The 19,428-nt window shown below is 37.9% G+C and overlaps 1 protein-coding gene across 2 annotated transcripts in view; it reads left to right on the top strand.

The window, feature by feature from the left end:
* SYTL2 (synaptotagmin like 2) overlaps positions 1–16,508 on the top strand; it is a 105,719-nt gene extending 89,211 nt beyond the window's left edge. For both annotated transcript variants that reach the window (XM_044668200.1, XM_044668199.1), the window contains 6 exons: positions 2,142–2,244; positions 6,312–6,482; positions 8,670–8,748; positions 12,058–12,157; positions 13,032–13,237; positions 15,303–16,508. In XM_044668200.1, the coding sequence (XP_044524135.1) occupies positions 2,142–2,244; positions 6,312–6,482; positions 8,670–8,748; positions 12,058–12,157; positions 13,032–13,237; positions 15,303–15,448 (805 nt within the window). In that variant the 3' untranslated portion in view covers positions 15,449–16,508. The remainder of the gene's footprint in view (positions 1–2,141; positions 2,245–6,311; positions 6,483–8,669; positions 8,749–12,057; positions 12,158–13,031; positions 13,238–15,302) is intronic.
* Positions 16,509–19,428: the final 2,920 nt, after the last annotated feature.

Below are 19,428 nucleotides of genomic sequence, written 5' to 3'. Positions count from 1 at the left end.
GTGGATAAATTTTCATATCTTAAAAGAGACTTCAGTTAATTAATTTGTTGTCCATGATTATGTTGCTGTTCCAAAATGCTGCTTCCACTAAAATTCAACTTTGATACCTCTTTGTGGTATTGAGGTGAGCCTTGGTTCAAAAATTTGTGCCAATGGAGCCCAAACATTGGCACCATATATCAATTTGGAAAAGCTTCGAATCAGGGCCTGATGACAGTGCCTAAATGCAACTAGATTTCATTTAGTGTGGATGATGCATCCTTCCGAAGTGGTCAGCAAATTGAAATTGGTACAATTTGAAGTTGTAAAATTGTGAAATATGATAATTGATTCCAGTCAAATAGAAATACGTAGTGTGATTAATGCAACCACTTCCTAGGATTCCTTATTTGCACATTTACAGAGGCTAATCCTTAAGGGTTGACCATGAAATGATGATCCTTTTTTTGGCCATAGTCAAAAAAAATTAGACTGTCATTAGGCTCTCTCCTAAGGTGGGAAGGCTCTGTGATATGAATAGACAGAGCTGCTCACAAAGTAATGAAGTATTAAAATGGCAAGAAACTGAGCAATGAGTTTTCTCTTTCATATTTTAATTATGAAAATGTGATGTGATCTACTAAACTCATTTCTTTGGGTTCCTTGAGAGAAAAAGAGGAACATGTTATTAGATTGTTTGATCCTTCATTATTCTGCTTAATGCCGTTGTGCTCTCTGGCAGGAGACCTTTGTTTTTCTTCTTAAAGATCTAAATCAAATACAAAAGTCCTCAAGCTTTCTTTCAAGTTAATAGCATATTAGGGAATCCCTTATTAATGTTTAAGAGGAGAAGCTTATGAATTCCTATTGAAAGTCTTTGAAACTTCAGACCCCAAAGTATAGTTACCTTTGGTTTTCCCTGCCCTAAAAAAATAGAGTAATCTCACAGAATCCTAGAATTTCAGAGTTGAAAGGGACTTCTAAGGCCCTCGAGTCCAATTTATACCTGGAAAAAAAATCTTTCAACAACATACAACCAATGGCCATTCAGCTTTTGCTTGAAGACCTCTAAGGAGGGAGAACCACTACCCCCCTCCTTCTACTTTTGGCTAGCTCAAAGTTTTAAGAATTCTTTCCTTATATTATGCCTATATCAGTCTTTCTGCAACTTCCTGTATTGGTTCCTGACTCTTTCCTCCAGGACAAACAGAGCAAGTATAATCTTTCTTTTATGTCACAGCTTTTAAATACTTTACAGCTCTCACAACCACCCAAACCTTTTCTTCTCCAGATTAAATATCACTACTTCCTTCATTCTAACTTGAGAGCTGCCAATATCATGGTTGCCCTTCTTTGGATCCTTTCCAGCATAAGATTGTCCTTCCTAAAAGACTGATAAGGAAAAGTCCATATGTGGTCTTGGTTATTTTCACTGAGATCGAGGACAACCTGTGTATTCCATTGGTTCTTATGAAATATAAAAAAGGTCTGTAAGAAGTGCTCTCTTCTAGTTGAGTGAATCCTTGTTTGGAAGATCTATGGTAAAATGAAGACTTGACATAAGAGAATAAGTCATGAATGGGTTGTAATCAGTGCTGATGCAGAGAGTACCCACATCAATGAGATCACAGATTCATTGAAACATAAAGAACCACTCCCTCCATACACACACCATTTTTTTGTTTTTATTTTTCATTTTTGCTTTCTCAAGGTAATGTGGGGAGTGAGATGACTTGGGAAAGTGGAGAATAACTTTATGGACAACTGGTCCTCCATCAGTTCATTTTTCTTTAAATATGGTTTTCTTGAATAAGGCCTTTTTTTTAATTTGTTGTTTTTTTACCAATCGTAAGGTGGAAAAACTTTTTGTGCAGGCTCCAAACCTTTTTACTGATAAAGAACAAACTATCCTAAATCAGGAGCTAATTTCAACTGTTGCAACAGGACAGGACCACAGAAAAAGATAGTCCATTCCTATGTTAGTTGATACAGCCAGCTACTTACCCATTAGTAAATTTGGATGAGCACTAGTGGGAATATGTACTTTCTAAAGTATCAAAAGGATTTTGGATATGGTGTGTTTCTCCTTTACATATTAAAAAGCTTAATCAGAAAATAAAATAACTTTTTTCTATTGATTACCTCATCTCTTCAATTTCTAGCTATGTGAAGACCTATTTGTTACCAGACAAAGGCAAAATGGGCAAAAAGAAAACGCTTGTGATGAAGAAAACTTTGAATCCTGTGTATAATGAGATTTTACGGGTATGTAGGAATAAAATATATAATTATAATAATTGATGTTTATGTTACATTTTAGGTTTACAAAACACTTTATATTATCTTATTTGGTCCTCACAGTGATCCTTTGAGGTAGTTATTTTATAGGTTTTACGAATAAAAAACAGAAATTGGGAGTAAGTTAAGTCTTTCAACAACATACAACCAATGGCCATTCAGCTTTTGCTTGAAGACCTCTAGGGAGGGAAAACCACTACACCCCTCCTAGAGTAGGATTTGAATGCAGGTCTTCCTGATTACAAGTCCAGTGCTCCAAAACATAAATGATAGTATGTACTTTTAAATTTGTTCATTCATTTAACAAGTTTTTATTAAGTACAACTACCTGCAAAGAGCTATATTCCATGCTAGAAATAGATTAACATACTATCACTGCCCTTACAAAAGTTAAAATCTTGGTGGAGATGATGAATAAACAAATTTCTTTAAGACTACAAATAAATCAAAATAAGTACTCTGTAGGGGCAGGTGGGTAGATAGAGAACCAGGCTTGGAAATTGAAGATGCTGGGTTCAAATCTAGCCTTAGACACTCCCTGGCAATGCAATCCTGGGCAAGTCACTTAACCCCAAATTGCCTAGCCCTTACCACTCTTCTGCCTTGGAATCAATACTTAGTACTGATTTCAAGACAGAAGGTAATGGGTTGTGATTTTTTTTAAGTACTATGTAATGGCTAGAGGACCAAAGATTGTAATTGATTGGGGAATCTCAAAAAACTTCTTAAAGATGGTAGAATTTGGAATGGACTTCAAAGGATGTGAAAGATTTCAGAGGGAGGCCAGGGAAGGAGTTTGTTCATTCAGAAGGAATTCTGGGCCCAAGGCAAGGTTCAGGAAACAGGAATGCCAGGGAACTTCCTGGAGCAAGAGAAGTAGTTCAGTTTGCTTGTGGTATCAAGCAGACAAACTTATACAGAAATGGAGGCCACTAAACTTACCTAAGGATCCCTGGGCGCTGCTCAATTGACTTAGAAAACCTCATGTTAATATTATCTATGTTCTGTCATATTTTAAATTTTTCATTAAATATTTCCCAATTACAAGTTTAATCTGGCTCGGGCTGCAGTTAGGAGTATAGGAGGCAGCAGGTCCAGAGGCCATTGTAGAGTGTGTGGAATCTAGATTCTCCAGGAGTATCTGATACAGATAAAGCAGTCAGTTCTATGGGTCTTACCAACATGAGGGGTAATTTGTTTACAAGAAAAAGTTAATGAAGGGGAGAAATACCCATGAATAAAAAAAAATGCACAAAATTCTCTCCAGGTGAAGGCTAAACTGAAATGCTCTCCACTAGGTTAGTATTTTGTTGCTTTAAATCCTATTATCTTCCAGGAAAAAAACAGTCAATTCTTAAATGCCCATGTGTAAATCATCAACCCTGTGGAAAATTTTAAGTCACAAACCAACTGACATTCCCTGGCATCTCTATACATGCCTCTGGGACACTTCCTCTTACTCTGAGCCAAGGAAATAGACTAATTTAAATAGCCTAAGCAAATGCTTTAACTGATAATTAAATCTGCTAGAAAAAAAAGAGAAAATAGATAACTGACCTCTGAATCTAAGTGTAGGCCGGTTTGAGAATTTTTCATAACACTACTCTTCTAGAACCCTTCAAAGAGATAATCAGAAGCTCTGAAGGACAGAGTACTAGACCTGGAATCAGAAAGACCCAACTTTGAACCCTGATTCTGACCTTCATCAAACATGGGACCCCGGCCAAGTCACTCGGTCTCTCTTGGCCTCAGTTTCCTCATCTGTAAAAAGGAGATAATAATAGTACCCAGCTCCAGGGGTTGCTGTGAGGATCAGATGAGGCAATACAAGGTATCCCCAGAAGTCTTAGTGTAATATTAAGATATTATGTTTGTGTCTAAAAATAAACATGTTAATATTTAAGCCATTGAAGCTTTAAAATGCCACTATGATCATTATAATACCCTGTATAGCTAAAGTACTTATCAGTTTATTTTTTTTAAACTTAAGATATTATCCTGGGAAGCAGGAAATCCTGATTTTCTAATTGGAAGAAGTTCATCTTTTTATTTGCAAAAAGAAAAACAAAAAAGGTTTGGGTTGCCATATGGATTGATTGCTTATTTTCAGAAGTATGTGTTCCTTAAAATTGCACCAATGGCCCTAATTCCCTGCTGAGGCATTTCAAATGATTACATACACACACACTCACACACACTCATCTATACTATATACACATATACAGATATATGTGTGTAGATAGATAAATGGATGTATGGATGCCATGATTTCTCTTTCTAGAAAGGAAAAAATTTTTCATCTTTTAAGAGGAATGTATTTCAGCTATAGGGAAAACAGCATGGTATTTAGCACCACTATGGAATACCAGCAAGACTTGAAAAATTGTTTAAGAAAAAAACCTGTTCTTTGTTCTTAATTTTAATTTTAGTTAAAAAATACTTTTTTAGAAAAATTTTCCATGGTTAAATGATTCATGTTCTTACTTTCCCCTTCACCCCCCCCCAACCACACCCCATATCCAACGCGCATTTCCACTGGTTTTAACACGTGTCATCTATCAAGACCTATTTCATATTATTGATAGGTGCATTGGTGTGGCCGTTTCAAGTCTACATCCCCAATCATGTCCACATCAACCCATGTGTTCAAGCAGTTGCTTTTCTTCTGTGTTTCCACTCCTGTAGTTCTTCTTCTGAATGTGGGTAGCGTCTTTTCCATAAATCCCTCAGAATTGTTCTGGGTCATTGCATTGCTGCTGGTACAGAAGCCCATTACATTCAATTTTACCACAATGTATCAGTCTCCGTGTACAATGTTCTCCTGGATCTGCTCCTTTCACTCTGCATCAATTCCTGGAGGTCTTTGCAGTTCACATGGAATTCTTCCAGTTCTTTATTCCTTTGAGCACAATAGTATTCCATTACCAACAGATACCACAATTTGTTCAGCCATTCCCCAATTGACAGGTATACCCTCATTTTCCAGTTTTTTGCCACCACAAAGAGTGCAGCTGTAAATATTTTTGTACAAGTTTTTTTTAATCTATGATCTCTTTGGGGTATAAACCCAACAATGGTATGGCTGGATCAAAGGGCAGGCAATTTTTCCACATCCCCTCCAGCATTCATTACTCTCCCCTTCTTTCATTTTAGCCAATCTGCTAGGTGTGAGGTAATACCTCAGAGTTGTTTTGATTTGCATTTCTGTAATTATTATAGAGACTTAGAACACTTTCTCATGTGCTTATTGATACTTTTGATTTCTTTACCTGAAAATTGCCTATTCATGTCTCTTGCCCATTTATCAACTGCGGAATGTCTTGATTTTTTATACAATTGATGAAAAAACCTGTTCTGTATTGATGACTTTCTTTATCCATCCCAACCGTACTTTAACTTTTGCATGTGGCTACTGTGTGACCATAGACAAATCTCTCTGGCTCCCAGAGTTTTTTTTCTTCCTCTGTAAAATAGCAGTAATAACTACACTCTAGGGGGAACTAGGTAACACACCAAACAGCGCAATAGACCTGGAGTTGGGAGGTCTGGGGTGCAAATATAACCTCACTTCCTAGATGCGTGATCCTGGGTAGGTCACTTAACTCCTATTTCCTACCCCATTCCACTCTTTTAAGAATTTTTTTAAAAACCCATACCTTCTTTCTTACAATTGATACACGTATCAATTTCAAGGAAGAAGAACAGTAAGGGCTAGACAGTTGGGGTTAAGGGACTTGCATAGGGATGCAGCTAGAGAGTGTCTGAGATCACATTTGAACCCAGATCCTCCTGACTTGACGCCTGGCTCTCTATCCTCTGAGCCACCTGGCTACGTTCTATCTTAGGACTGATAGTAGGATAGACAGTACAAGCTTTTAAAATAATAATAATGATGATGATAATTCTATACACCCTAATTCATTCATCATGGTGGGTCTGTTTTAGGAATGGTAAAGCACAATAGAAGTGTTCAGTGGTCTTTAGGATAAAGAGACTTACTTAAACAAAACTAATTCTTGAATTGTTTGCTGCAGTATAAAATTGACAAGCAGAGCTTGAAGAATCAAAAACTGAACCTCTCAGTGTGGCATCGGGACACATTCAAACGCAATAGTTTTCTTGGAGAAGTAGAACTTGACCTGGAAACATGGGACTGGGACAACAAACAGAATAAACAGTTGAAGTGGTACCCTTTGAACCGCAGGGTAAGTTCTAAGTTATTTTTAGCATTCTGGTTTGGCAGCATCAAGTAATACTGCAGTAAAACCTGATTAATAGACACCCAACTAATTTGCCATTAGCAATCTTTGCAGCCAGGGATAGAACTAATTTCTTTGTTCCTGTACATCTGGTAGTGTGTTTAGGGTTTGTCTAGAGGACCACAAGGAGTAAAAGTATTACATTTGGAGTCAGAGAATCTTGGCTCTGTTACTGCTTAAATGATCTTGGAAAAGTCATCTTCTTTGAGCCTTAGTTTCCTTAGCCATAACAGGAAGGGTTTGGACCAGATGATCTTCAAGGCTCTTTCAAATACTAATTTTAGAGTAAGCAAGGTGAGTACATTCAGACTTTAAGCACTTTGAATTTTGCACATAAATTATGTTAATTGAGAATGGTGCCTTGTTTTAAAATATGATGGAGGTAGAAATGGGTATCATAAGATAAAACGTGCATCGTATTACCTGCTATCTTGGGAAGGAGGAAAAGGATAAGAGGATGGGAGAGAACATGAGTTGCATCAGAAAATGATTATTAAAAATTGTTATCAACATGTCATCTGGAGGGGAAAAATACTCCAGTGAGTTGCTTCTGGGATCCTGAAAGGTAATCTCCCTTCTACCTCCTCAAGAAGACCAGATGGGTCCTGCCAAGGTAGAAAAATTCCAAGTACAAACCTTGGACATGTCTTCCTTCTAAGAGTCCAGTGGATGTGTTCATTAGATTACGAGTTCTTTGAGGGCAGATACTGTCTTTTGCCTTTCTTTGTATGCCAGCACTTAACACAGTGCCTGGAATTTACCAGGTCCTTAATAACTGTTTATTTACCAACTGACATATGGGTTCAACCTGAAGAATCAGTCACCAGATGTTGAATCAGGTCTTGGCCATAGAAACTCAGAAAGAGCCTTTAGAAGGCATGGACAGGCAGCAAGCTAATGAATTAAAGTGATAATTACAAATCATTGGCACTTACCTTAGTATATTGGAAAGATTGCTGGATTGGGAATCCTAGGTGCAAGTCTGGACTCTGCCACTTAACTAGTTTTGTGTCTTTAGGCAAGTCATGTACCTCTTTAAACATCAGATTACTCATCTGCAAAATAGAGATAGTAATATTTGCAACCTAATTCACAAGATTTGTGAGAATTCAATTTGCAAATATGTCAAGTACTTTGTAAACTTTTAAAGTGCAATTGAAGGTGCTATTATATGTAGTAATTTAACACTGCTAATTATATTTAATGCTTCAAATCAACAAGCATTTATTAAATTCTTAATCTGTGCTAGGTACTGTTCAAAGCCCTGAAGAAAGAAAGAAAAAGCAAAAACACTCCCTGCCCCCTAGGAGCCTTTATTCGAATGGGTGTAGCAACAAAGTTAAATCCAAATGTACAAGATTTATACAGAAAAAGTGGAAGGTAAACTTAGAGAGAAAGAGCATTTGCAATTAGGCAGAACAGGAAAAGCTTCCTTAGTAAAAGTAGTCCTTGAGTTTCAAGGAAGGCAGAGAGTCTAAGAGTATAAGGACAGGAGGGAGATTATTCCAGCCATGGGGGACAGCCAGGGCAAAGTAATGGTGTTGGGAAATAGAGAGAGTATTCTGTACAGGATTCCCTTAAATTTGAAAAGGATAAAACTTCACTTGTATTTTAAAATAATATAGCTCCAATTATTCAAAAGGACTTTGCTACTTCTCATTCATTCTGATTTTTACTGCGTCTCTTCCATTAGGAAAAATCAATGAGTTGAATTTTATTTTAAGAAGTCTACAACATACTTTTGTCATTCTCTTATCCTGACTTATAGAAATTGTAGGCAATGATAGCTATATGTACTGGATTATGGATAGGGCTAAACTACCCTAGTGTCAGAAGACATCTAGCAAGAAAAGTGAGGGAAGTCACAATTAAGATCCACCCACCTTAAGAATATAAACTTAGAAATATTTAGCTATGTTTTGCCCAGATGTTGGATAGCAGAAGTTCTATCCCTGATATTGTGAAAAAATTTCTAGCATTCATGTTCGTGCCTTGCCTCATTCAGACCCTGTAAGGGATGGGTTCAGACCTCTAACTTGCACCAAAATAGAAAACCCTGTAAGTTTATATCTCATCTCAGGTGAATTATAGAAAAGCTATTTTTGGTTGTCACAAATGTTTATAAACTTCCAGACAGCACCAGTTGCCCTTGAAGCAGAAAACAGAGGTGAAATGAAATTAGCCCTGCAGTATGTTCCAGAGCCAGTCTCAGGTATGTACTTCTGTTCATGATGGTTCTCTCAGATTTATGCTGTCCTATACCCTCATTCTCCATATATGAACTTCTACTACATGTGTTTTGAGTACAGTTATGGATGCCTTCCTAGCATCATCTTCTAGAAAGTTATCCACAGCCCAGGTGGACCAAAATACTATTGAAGATAGCATTACACTTCCCCACAATGTAATGATACCAGTTATTGGATGTGGCAGATATCTCTGCTTCATATTAAGACCTCACTGGGATGTTATTTCTTGGATATGGAGAGGAACTGTTATCATGGGTCACTTAACAATACAGTAAACATTGATACCTCAGATAGCTCTTTGTGACCCAAAATAGAAATAATGTAGATTCTATAGGGGAAATTCTCATTTTCATTAAATATCATAAAGTACCTGCTGTGTTCAAGGCACTGAGGATAATCAAATGGATATTGCATGGTCCTTTTATTAAGGATCTACTGAAAGGAGTTTGAACTAGTTTGAACTAGTATACAAGGTCTCTCTAAAATTAAGGGTCATATAACCAGTGTGTTAGTTCTCCAGATGTACAGCAATTAAGATTCTCTTGAGCTGGACCTCAGAAGCCTTCTCATCCAAACTGTACCTACCTGACCAAGAATCCTAGCTCCAAACAATAGTCCTGTGCTAGAAGTGGTCATTCAGTTATTTCTAGTGAGGGGAAGTCCCCTCTTCCACTTTCATTCCCAATTACTTCTAATCTTAAAAAGGGTTTCTGGGCATCAAGCCTAAATTTGCCTTTCTCCAGCTCCTAAAGATTTTTCCCCCTTCTGCTCTCTGGGTCTAAGTAGAGCAAATCTCATCCTTCTTTGATTTGATCTCCCTTCCCATATTTGAAGACAGCTTTCCTGTCCCTCCTCAAGTCTTCTTCAGGCTAATGCCTCTCATTTTCTACAGAAATTCTCATACAGCATTATTGTCAGTATCTTTAGACTTCTTCTTCAGTCAACCAATAGCCTCAAAACATGGATGGCCGAAATTGAACGTTATTCTCTAGATGCAGACTGACCAGGGCAAAACAGAATACTCCTTCATTCAGAAGACTTTGCATCACTTTATCCCAAATAAGATCACATTAAACTTCACAACTGCCACTGTTGACCAATATTGAGCATGTAGTCCACTAAAACCCCCAGAACTACCATCTAGGCATGACTCTGCCATCTTATACTTCTGAAGTTGGCATTAAAATGGTTAGTACTAGCACCAAAGAAACAGTAATGCTATTGGTTACATTTCATCGCAATTCATTCTAGCTTGCCATTATCTTTTTGGATTCTGACTCTCTTATCCATTGTTCCAGATATCTCCATCTTTATGGCACCTACAAATTTACTAGATGTGCCATTTAGGCCTTTAATCAAGTCTCTGATAAAATATTAAAGAGCCCAGGTCCAAACATAGAACTTCTATTTAAGAGTCCATTCCAAGGCGACATCTTCATTGACTACTTTGAGAATCCATTCATATAACCAGTTCCAAGTCTACTTAAAAGTACTAAATTATAGTCTACAATCTTATATGAAAGAATTGAAAGAGAGAATGTCAAATGTTTTGCTGAAATCTCTACCTGCCTTGTATAATCTGGAAATGTGTATGCTATGTCATAATACATATCTTTAAAAAAACACCTTACTTTCTGTCTTAGAATCAATACTGTGTATTGGTTCCAAGGCACAAGAGCAGTATAGGCTAGGCAGTGAGCATTAAGTGACTTGTCCAGGGTCATACAACTAGAAAGTAGTTGATATCAGAATTAGATCCAGGATCTGTTGTCTCTGGCTCTCAGTCCACTGAGCCATCTAGCTGCTCTTTATCCATGTTTTTATAAATAAAAAAAACCTCTTATAGGGCTATATTTTGCCATTCAAATTATATAGTAAGCTATCCAGCTATTTACCTTTCAGATACATAATTAAGAAATTAAACCTTTAAGCAGTTTGAAAAAATATCACCAAATTCTTGTTTATACTTCTCATCTTTACCAAGAAGTTAAGATGGCTTCAGCATGTGGCACTGATCATGAGTATCAGTTCGGTTGCACTCAGGAATTCCATGAAGAAGCCACAGATATACTGCTTCTAAAAGATGATGAGATGAAAAATAGAGAATTCTGGGCTAGTTGAGCACTAGGACTTTTTCTTCCAAAGAAAGGGGAAGCATCTTTGTCTCTGAGTTCACCCAGACCTTATAGTGCTTTGCTGGTAAGAAGTGACACATATCCCTAAGATACTCAAATATACCTTTGTCTTCCATTTAATCTTCCTCTGCCTACAGCACACATAGAAACGTGGTCCTAAGAGGATAGAGAAGTTTTGAGGTACACTTCATTACTTCTATGCCTCTGTGATCACAGGTCATTCTGCGAGTCTCCTGTGGAGTCTCCACAGCTGATCTAACCAACATACAGAAGGGAAATAGCTTCTCTTTTCCATTTGGGTACCAGAACAAACTTCAAGCAATTCACCTCTCATCCATCTTGCTCACTACATGACTAACCTCCACCACTAACACCCCAATAGCATCACTATTTGTGGGATCCATTTTTTTCTAATAATATAGCAATTAATGGATCATTAGGCAAGAACTTTACAGTTAAGAGTACCACCAGTTAAGATGATGATGAGAGACTGTCTATAAGCTATGCAATTCTTATTAACTTGCTCCCCACAGCCACCTACTGGCCAGTGGTTCCTATTTAGTTATTCATGATCTCTTTAAGGGGTTTGAGTTGTTGGTCCAAGGAGCTCATGCTAAAAATTCTTTAGTAGCACCTTAAACAGTGAAGAATTGCAGAATTTATGAGTAATCGTAAATTATCTTTTGAGTTCATAATTCATTTTGTTGTTGTTATTGAAAGAGATTCATGGAACAAAAAAAAATCTTGGGAGTCACTGAGCTCCTCTTTCACAATCATTGTAAAGAGCTGACCAGCAATCAGGGCCATTTAAATTGTTTTCTTTGTTAAAATATTCCAATATATTGTAGTATAAGATCATTATCCTTGAGGGTAGGAACCTTTTATCATTTTGTCTTTGTATTCCTAGTGCCCTGTGTAGAGTGGACATTTACTAAATATTTGTGGGGCTGGATTAGATTGATGCCCCTTTTCCTGGGACCAAGTTGGGGAGAGAGTAGATGACTTTAATAAGATTGTGAATTCTGGGAAAGAGGACAGTAAAATGTGTACCCTCTTCCTATGAGCCAGATCTATCAGAAGTAGGAAAGTCAGGCAGATATTTTTGAGAATGACCTTTCTCCCATCTGACCATTGCAGGTAAAAAACTTGCTACAACTGGAGAAGTGCACATCTGGGTGAAGGAATGCATTGACCTACCACACCTTCGGGGAAACCACCTGAATTCTTTTGTCAAATGGTAACATCATTCTCAGGGTTGCTCCCGTCTTTGGGCTGTTGTGGAACAGGTTTGGGTAGCTAGTTTTATTTTTTCTACTGGGAGATCTTGAATCTCATTGTCCATAGGCTAAACAAATTTACTCTTGATAAATAGTGAAGTGTATACACACAAAGCTTTTATGTAGCACTAAAACTGGCAAGAAAGAAGGTAATTTCACAAATAATTTTTACTAGCACCTTCTTATACAATTAACTTTCTACTAACTTTGTCAGTGATCTCACACATGGATTTTTTTAAACCCTTACCTTCCATCTTAGAATCAATAGTATGTATTTGTTCTAAGACAGAAAAGAGGTAAGGGCTGGGCAATGGGGGTCAAGTGACTTGCCCAGAGCCACACAGCTAGGAAGTGTCTGAAGCCAAATTTGAACCCAGGAACTCCCATCTCTGGGCCTGGCTCCTAATCCACAGAGCTACCCAGCAGGCCATCTGCCCCATCAGCCCTGCTGATGTGCACTTGGGGAGAATAAATACATTTTAATATTAGCTTAAGTGAAATATAATAAAAATGGGGGGAGATAATTATCTAATTCATTTGAAGCTGTGAAGCTGCCAAACTTGTATATCCAATGTCTAACATAGAGCCTGACACATAGTAGGCATGTAATAAATATTGGTTATTGATTTTTTTAAACCATCGATAACCTCTATCCTAGATAATTAATATATAACTATACTTTCATCTCTGAGGTCATAATTGCCTTTTGTCTAACATTCCCCCCAATCCTATATTTTTGTACTGAGTTATTTAGCTATATTGTGAGAAAAAAATGATGCAAACAAATGAGCTAACTTAAGAAATATGACCTCGCCATATTATTTCTCTTTGAAGTACTATCCTGCCAGACACAAGTAGGAAAAGTCGTCAGAAAACAAGGGCTGTGGGAAAAACGGCCAATCCTATCTTCAACCACACGATGGTCTATGATGGTTTTAGGCCTGAAGACTTGAAAGAAGCCTGCGTAGAGCTGACAGTCTGGGACCACCACAAATTAACCAATCAGTTTTTGGGAGGACTACGGATAGGCTTTGGAACAGGTATGACTTCTTAGGTTTTTCAGTTTAATGGGAGACAAAAACTCCAGTGAACTCAGGATTTAGTAAAATTCATTTGTATCTTTTCTATTTCAATTTTTTTAAAATGAAGCTTCATTTTTAGTTTCTTCTTTCTCCTTGCCTTCCACTGAGAAAGCAAGAAAAAAAATCCCCTATTATAAATACATATAGTCATGCAAAACCAATTCCCAGATTGGCCATGGAGTCATGTTTGGTGATTGTGTTGATAAGAGTTCCTAAGACTTTTTTTTTTAATAACCCCTACTTTCTGTCTTAGTATTAGTTCTAAGACAGAAGAGCAGCAAGGGCTAGGCAATTGAGGTTAAATGACTTGCTTAGGGTCACATAGTTAGGAAGTATCTGAATACAGATTTGAACCCAAGTCCTCCAAACACCAGGCCTGATATGCACTTTGCTACCTAGCTGCCACCAGAGTTTCTAAGACTTTAAAATATGGATGTGCTCTCAGTTTCTAATTCTTTGCCATCACAAAAAAGACATAGTATAAAAAATTTTGTTCATATAAGTCCTTTTCTGTTTTCTGTGATTTCTGGAATATAGACCTAGTAGTGCTATCCCTGGGTCAAAAGGGATGCACAATTTAGTAATTTTTTGAACATAGTTTCAAATTGCTTTTCAAAATTGCTTTTCAGAATAACCAGATCAGTTCACAGGTCCACCAATGGTGGTCCCTTAGATTTGTCATTTTTCTTTTTCATCAACTTTGCCAATCTGATGGATGTGTGTGATAACCTCACAGTTGTTTTAAATTGCATTTCTCTAATTACTAATGATTAAAACAGAACTGCCTAGCTCACATGGCCCTGCAAAACTCCCAATTTGAACCAAAATAAAATATAATTGGGAAATGTTTAACAAAGTATATAAAAATAATAACATAGATAATATTAATTTATGTTTTTTCTAAGTCAATATATAGCTTCTGGGATCCATTTCTATTTGAGTTTGACACCATTAATTTAGAGCACTTTTTTTCACATGGCTATTTGATAAGTTTCATTTCTTCCTCTGAAAACTACTTGTTCAGATCCTTTGGCTACTTGGGGAAATTCTTTCTTTTTTTTTCTTCCTTCCTTCCTTCCTTCCTTCCTTCCTTCCTTCCTTCCTTCCTTTCTTTCTTTCTTTCTTTCTTTTTTCCTTCCTTCCTTCCTTCCTCTCTCTCTCTCATTCTTCCTTCCTTTCCTTTCTTTTCCTTTTTCTTTTTCTTTCTTTTTCTCTTTCTTTCTCTCTCTTACTCTCTCCCCCCCTTTCCTTCCTCCCTTCCTTCCTTTCTCTCACTCTCCCTTCCTTCCCTCCTTCCCTCTCTCTCTTTCTCTCTCTCTTTCTCTTTAAAAAGTGGTTTAATTTTTAAAAACAGTTTAAAGATTGTTATAAGGGGGGGCAGTGAGATGCTTTAGTGGACAGAGAGCCAGGCCTAGAGATGAGAGGTCCTGGGTTCAAATTTGAATTCAAATACCTCCTAGCAATGCGATCCTGGGCAAATCACTTAACCCTCATTGCCTAGCCCTTATCATTCTTGTGCCTTGGAACTGATACTTTGTATCAATTTTAAGAGATGGTAAGAGTTAAAGAAATTTTTTTAATGATTGTTTCTCTGAGAAGAGAAGGGTAAAAGTACTGAGGGAAATCTAGATGTAAAAACAAAATTAATTTACTCAACAATTTAAATGAAAATAAGTTAATAATAACATAAAATGATTAAATCAATAAATTTTATTTGATTTGCTTAATAAAATAAAATTAATTTTTAAAAACATCCTTTCTTATCTTGAGCTGAAATTTGTCTTCCTGTTACTTCCCCATGATCTGTGCCACAGCTTTCCTCCATTAATGAGAATGATTGAGAGTACAATAATTGGGTTTGACATGTAGTTGTGTTTAATTTCATTTTAAAATTCATCCATTCATCTCCCCAACAGAATGTAAGGTCTTTGAGAGGAGGGAATGTTCTATTTTTTTTGTCTCAGTTTCCCCAGGCTCTACCACATGCCACTACTTTTGCAAATGCATCTTTCCAATCTTTCAGGTAAAAGTTATGAGATTGAAGTAGACTGGATGGACTCCACACCAGCTGAAATCTCTCTGTGGGAGAGGATGGTGAATTCACCCAACACCTGGGTCGAAGACATCCTCCCACTCCGGATGCTGCTCATTGCCAAGCTGACTAAATAAGAGGGAGCTTCTCAAGACCAAAGGGATCTAAGGAAAAACAATATCCTCATTTCCCTGTTTTAGAAAGTGCAGAAGAGGTGGCATGGCTAGAAATCCCACCACATGGACAAAGACCATCATGTAACTTCCCTTTGACATCCAGGGCATGCCAAACTGCTCACCTGCATGTTTCCTTGTGCTCCAAAGCCAGAAGAGTTTGAACAGCAAGCAAATACCGTGATCAAGATGAAAATAAAAGAAGCCCCCTCAGTGGGTCATACGATCTGCATGAACTAATGATGCTGCTTCAGAGGGACAGCTGCCAAAGAAATGGGGAATCTGGGGTATTGCTGATGAACTGACGCTACAGTGCTCTCTGCCTTTTCTAAATCTGCCAAGATATGGGCCACCTGCCCCCCATATCCACTGCTTGATCATCAAATATTTCCTCATTAGTTGCAGATGTTTTGGGTATGGAAAGCAATCGATAAGGGAAGGTAATTAATTATTGTTCTTGTTAAAAACCAAGCACAAAGGGCCATGATGATGAGACAAAGACTTGCCCACATTTGAAGTGGACATCTAGTGCTTACTGATATTCAGAGGAGGGGTCTGTGTTCTCTGATGCTAAATGTATTGATAAGATATATATTATCTGGTAAACCTTCATTTTAGACATACATGTGTGCATATATATATCATATTCATATCGATATATACATATACACACATTTGCATATGGCGGGTTCTTGAGTATTTAAAAAAAAATCTTAGAAGTATGGTGAAGCCACCCACTGGACACAGATGGAACTTCAGCCAAAGTTTTTTTTTTTTTTTTTTCTCAAATAGGTCTTAAAGACAAGTTTTGTAATAGAGTCTATAAAACATTGAGCCTGTAAGGTTCTCTCTCTCCTGTAACTTGGCTAAGTGAAAGCAATGTACTTTGGTTAAAGATATGCTTGGAATTAGAACATACTGGCTAAATTATACCATTCTTGTTTCCCATGTATGTGTAATTTTAATAATGTATTTTATAAAACCTTTAGTCTTCAAAATAAAGCATAAGACGACTTCATTTGTACCTTGGTCTTGGTCAGTTAGCTTATCGTTTCACTTGAATTGAAGTCTTTGATGTTTTCAGTCTCAAAATTCATGGGAAACCTAGACAAGGGGATTAGGATGAAAGTTAGTTTAACTATCCATCAGGCATTCTAGATCAGAGTGGAAGAAGTTAGCTAGTTTAGACTGGGAGATTGGGAAGGGGGCAGATTACTAGAGGTGAGAATAAAGGAGCAGTCAGTGAGGAATGGAGATTTGGGTTTGAAAAATGTCAACCAGGGGTTCAGAATTGCTGGGCTAAGATAGATATTTCAGAGTGGGATTATGCTACTCTTTGAAAGATGAGTTTAGCTAAATTATTGTTGTGCACAGGGGATTATTCTTGGTTGAACTTGTCCCAGAGTGTCTGTTAGCTGTATATGGCTGGCAATCCAGGTATTATGATTAAAATTCTCCAGGGACTGTATATTAATTTATAATCATTTATTAAATAGTAAAAAGTGGGTCAGAGAAAGAAAAAGCACATAGCCACATGTCTGGTAGCTTACCTTCTTCCCTAGGTAACCTAAATTCCCTGCTCACCTTACGTCTCTGTTCACTCCTGCTACTTGGCCAAAACGACCCCTGAGATCTTCCTTAATATATAAATTAAACCCCATGACATCACTTTTTCTGGATCTCCCTGATTGGTCAGACTTGACCTCAATCCAGGTCAGAGGCTAGTCTTCCAGATGCCAGGAGTCATGTGGGACAAACAGGCAAGTTTCTTTGACAATGCCAAGGAGCCATGAGGCTTCTGGCACCTTCCCAGACCAGAGTTCGCATGAGTGCTCCTTATACAGATAAGCCCCCGGCCTTAGTCTTAAACTAATCAAGGGATGGGGGCTGAACCAAAACCCAACTCATGGGTTTTCAAATTCAATATGAAACTTTCCTTCTAACACCCCAAGATTGATCTTAGGGTACCAATGAAAAGGGGTGCAAACTGCTATTAAATTCTCTCAATGAAGAAGGAAGATGTGTAGAAGATGCCTGGGTAGGGGCAAGGCAAGTCCTGTTGAGACATGGGTGACAAGGGAAAGTGCCTGCCCAGAGCAATGATAGAATGGCCTTCCTTTGACAAGGAGCCTTCCAGCTCACGTGCTACACATGTCCTCTAAGAGAAAGCAGCAAGTGCCTAGGCTGGCTTCCATCTTCCACAGTAGAACTTCTCCCTGGGCTCAACATTTCCACTTCCCAAGCACCTACCTGCTTTCCAGCCACAGGCTAGGGGACAGCCATGACTGTCTCTATCTATACCAGTACAGCGTAGTTTCTATCTTCTGCTGTACTTGCCTCCCAATGTAGAGAGTCTCCAGTACAAGAAGTGACCTTCTCTCCAGTACAAGAAATGACCTTCCCTCCGCCCTTGAGTGTTCCATCTCTTGCTGCGCCTGACCTCCGAGAAGAGAAAAAAAAAAGGCTGTGAGGTATAAAACTTTTATCCCAGCTTAATTTCTAATCTTTGGAGGAAAGAGGAGTGAAAAGAAGCTTCTATATGCCTTCTAGCTCCTGCTACATTTGCCTCCTGCCTAATCTCCAGCCTCTTCTGGCCAGAGGAGTGATGAACATGAATACACCTGATTGTAGCCTACAACATTCCAGTTATTCTGAACCTCAGTAGATCACCACCTAAACCTCATTCCCTATTCCCTACCACCCTCAATTCCTCATTCCCATCCCCCTCAACTGGTTCTCCCCAAAGTTCCAACCTAACATCATCTATCCCTTATACTGTGTCCTCTGGAATGCTTGTTCCATAAGCAAAAGAAAAACATCTCTTCATCTTAATTTTTCCCCCTCTCCTAGCTTTTAGCAATCACTGAGACATGCATTCCCCTAATATTGCAGCCTCCTTGGCCATCCGTCCCAGCCCTGGTTATACCTCTACTCATTCTCTACTCTCTAGGTAAGGAAGGGGAGTCAGAATAACTCTTTGCTCCCCATTGCCAAGTTCTCTCTCTGGCTCCATCATTCAATAACCTCTCCGTCTTTGAGGGCAATGTTATTCATTTCTACTACCTAATCAAAATCCTGGTAGCTGTTCAGTTCACTCCACTTCCTTCTTCAACAAGTTAGTGCCTGACTCACAATTTTTCTCTCCTTCCCAACTTCTGTCCTCTTATCAAGGGACTTTAACATAAATATAGACTCTTCCCTCAAATACCATGACCACTCAATTTCTCAACCTACTCTATTTCCTCCACCTATCCCACAAAAAGAAATAGCCTTACACATTTTTAAAATCATATTTTATTGTCATGCAAAACACTTCCATATTGGTCATTGTTGTAAGAGCAAATAAACTCATTCTTAACCAAAACCCCACAATAAAACCATAAATACACTGATGTGAAAGACGACTCCAATAGTTCTTCCTGTGGAGGTGAATAGCATTCCCTATTATATGTCTTTCAGGATTGTCCCAGATCATTACATTGCTGCGAGTAGCCAGGTTTTCACAGATAATCATCATCCAATATTGCTGTTACTGTGTACAATGTTCTCCCAGTTCTGCTTATTTCACTCTGCCTCAGTTTCTGTAGATCTTTCCAGCTTTTCCTGAAATCATCTTGCTTATCCCTTCTTATAGCACAATAGTATTCCATCACCAACATGTACCACAATTTGTTCAGCCATTCCCCTATTGATGGGCACCCCTTTAGTTTCTGATTCTTTATACCACAAAAAATAACTGAGTAGCCTTACTCCTTAATAAGGCAAACTCCTTTACCTGCACAAGTGATCACATTCCATTTTATTTTCTCCAATATATTACCTTTTCTGTTGTCTTCACTATCATTTATTTTCAGTCTCTCCCTGTCTACTGCCTCCTTCCCTACTGTCAACAAACATTCCCATATCTTCCCTCATTCCTCCAAACCCCTCACTTGATTCTTCAG

This window comes from Gracilinanus agilis, chromosome 3 (genome assembly GCF_016433145.1).
Source record: "Gracilinanus agilis isolate LMUSP501 chromosome 3, AgileGrace, whole genome shotgun sequence".
Classification (NCBI taxonomy): Eukaryota; Metazoa; Chordata; class Mammalia; order Didelphimorphia; family Didelphidae; genus Gracilinanus; species Gracilinanus agilis.
The sequence above is the reverse complement of the archived record's forward strand: the minus strand, read 5'-3'. Positions and strand labels throughout refer to the sequence as shown.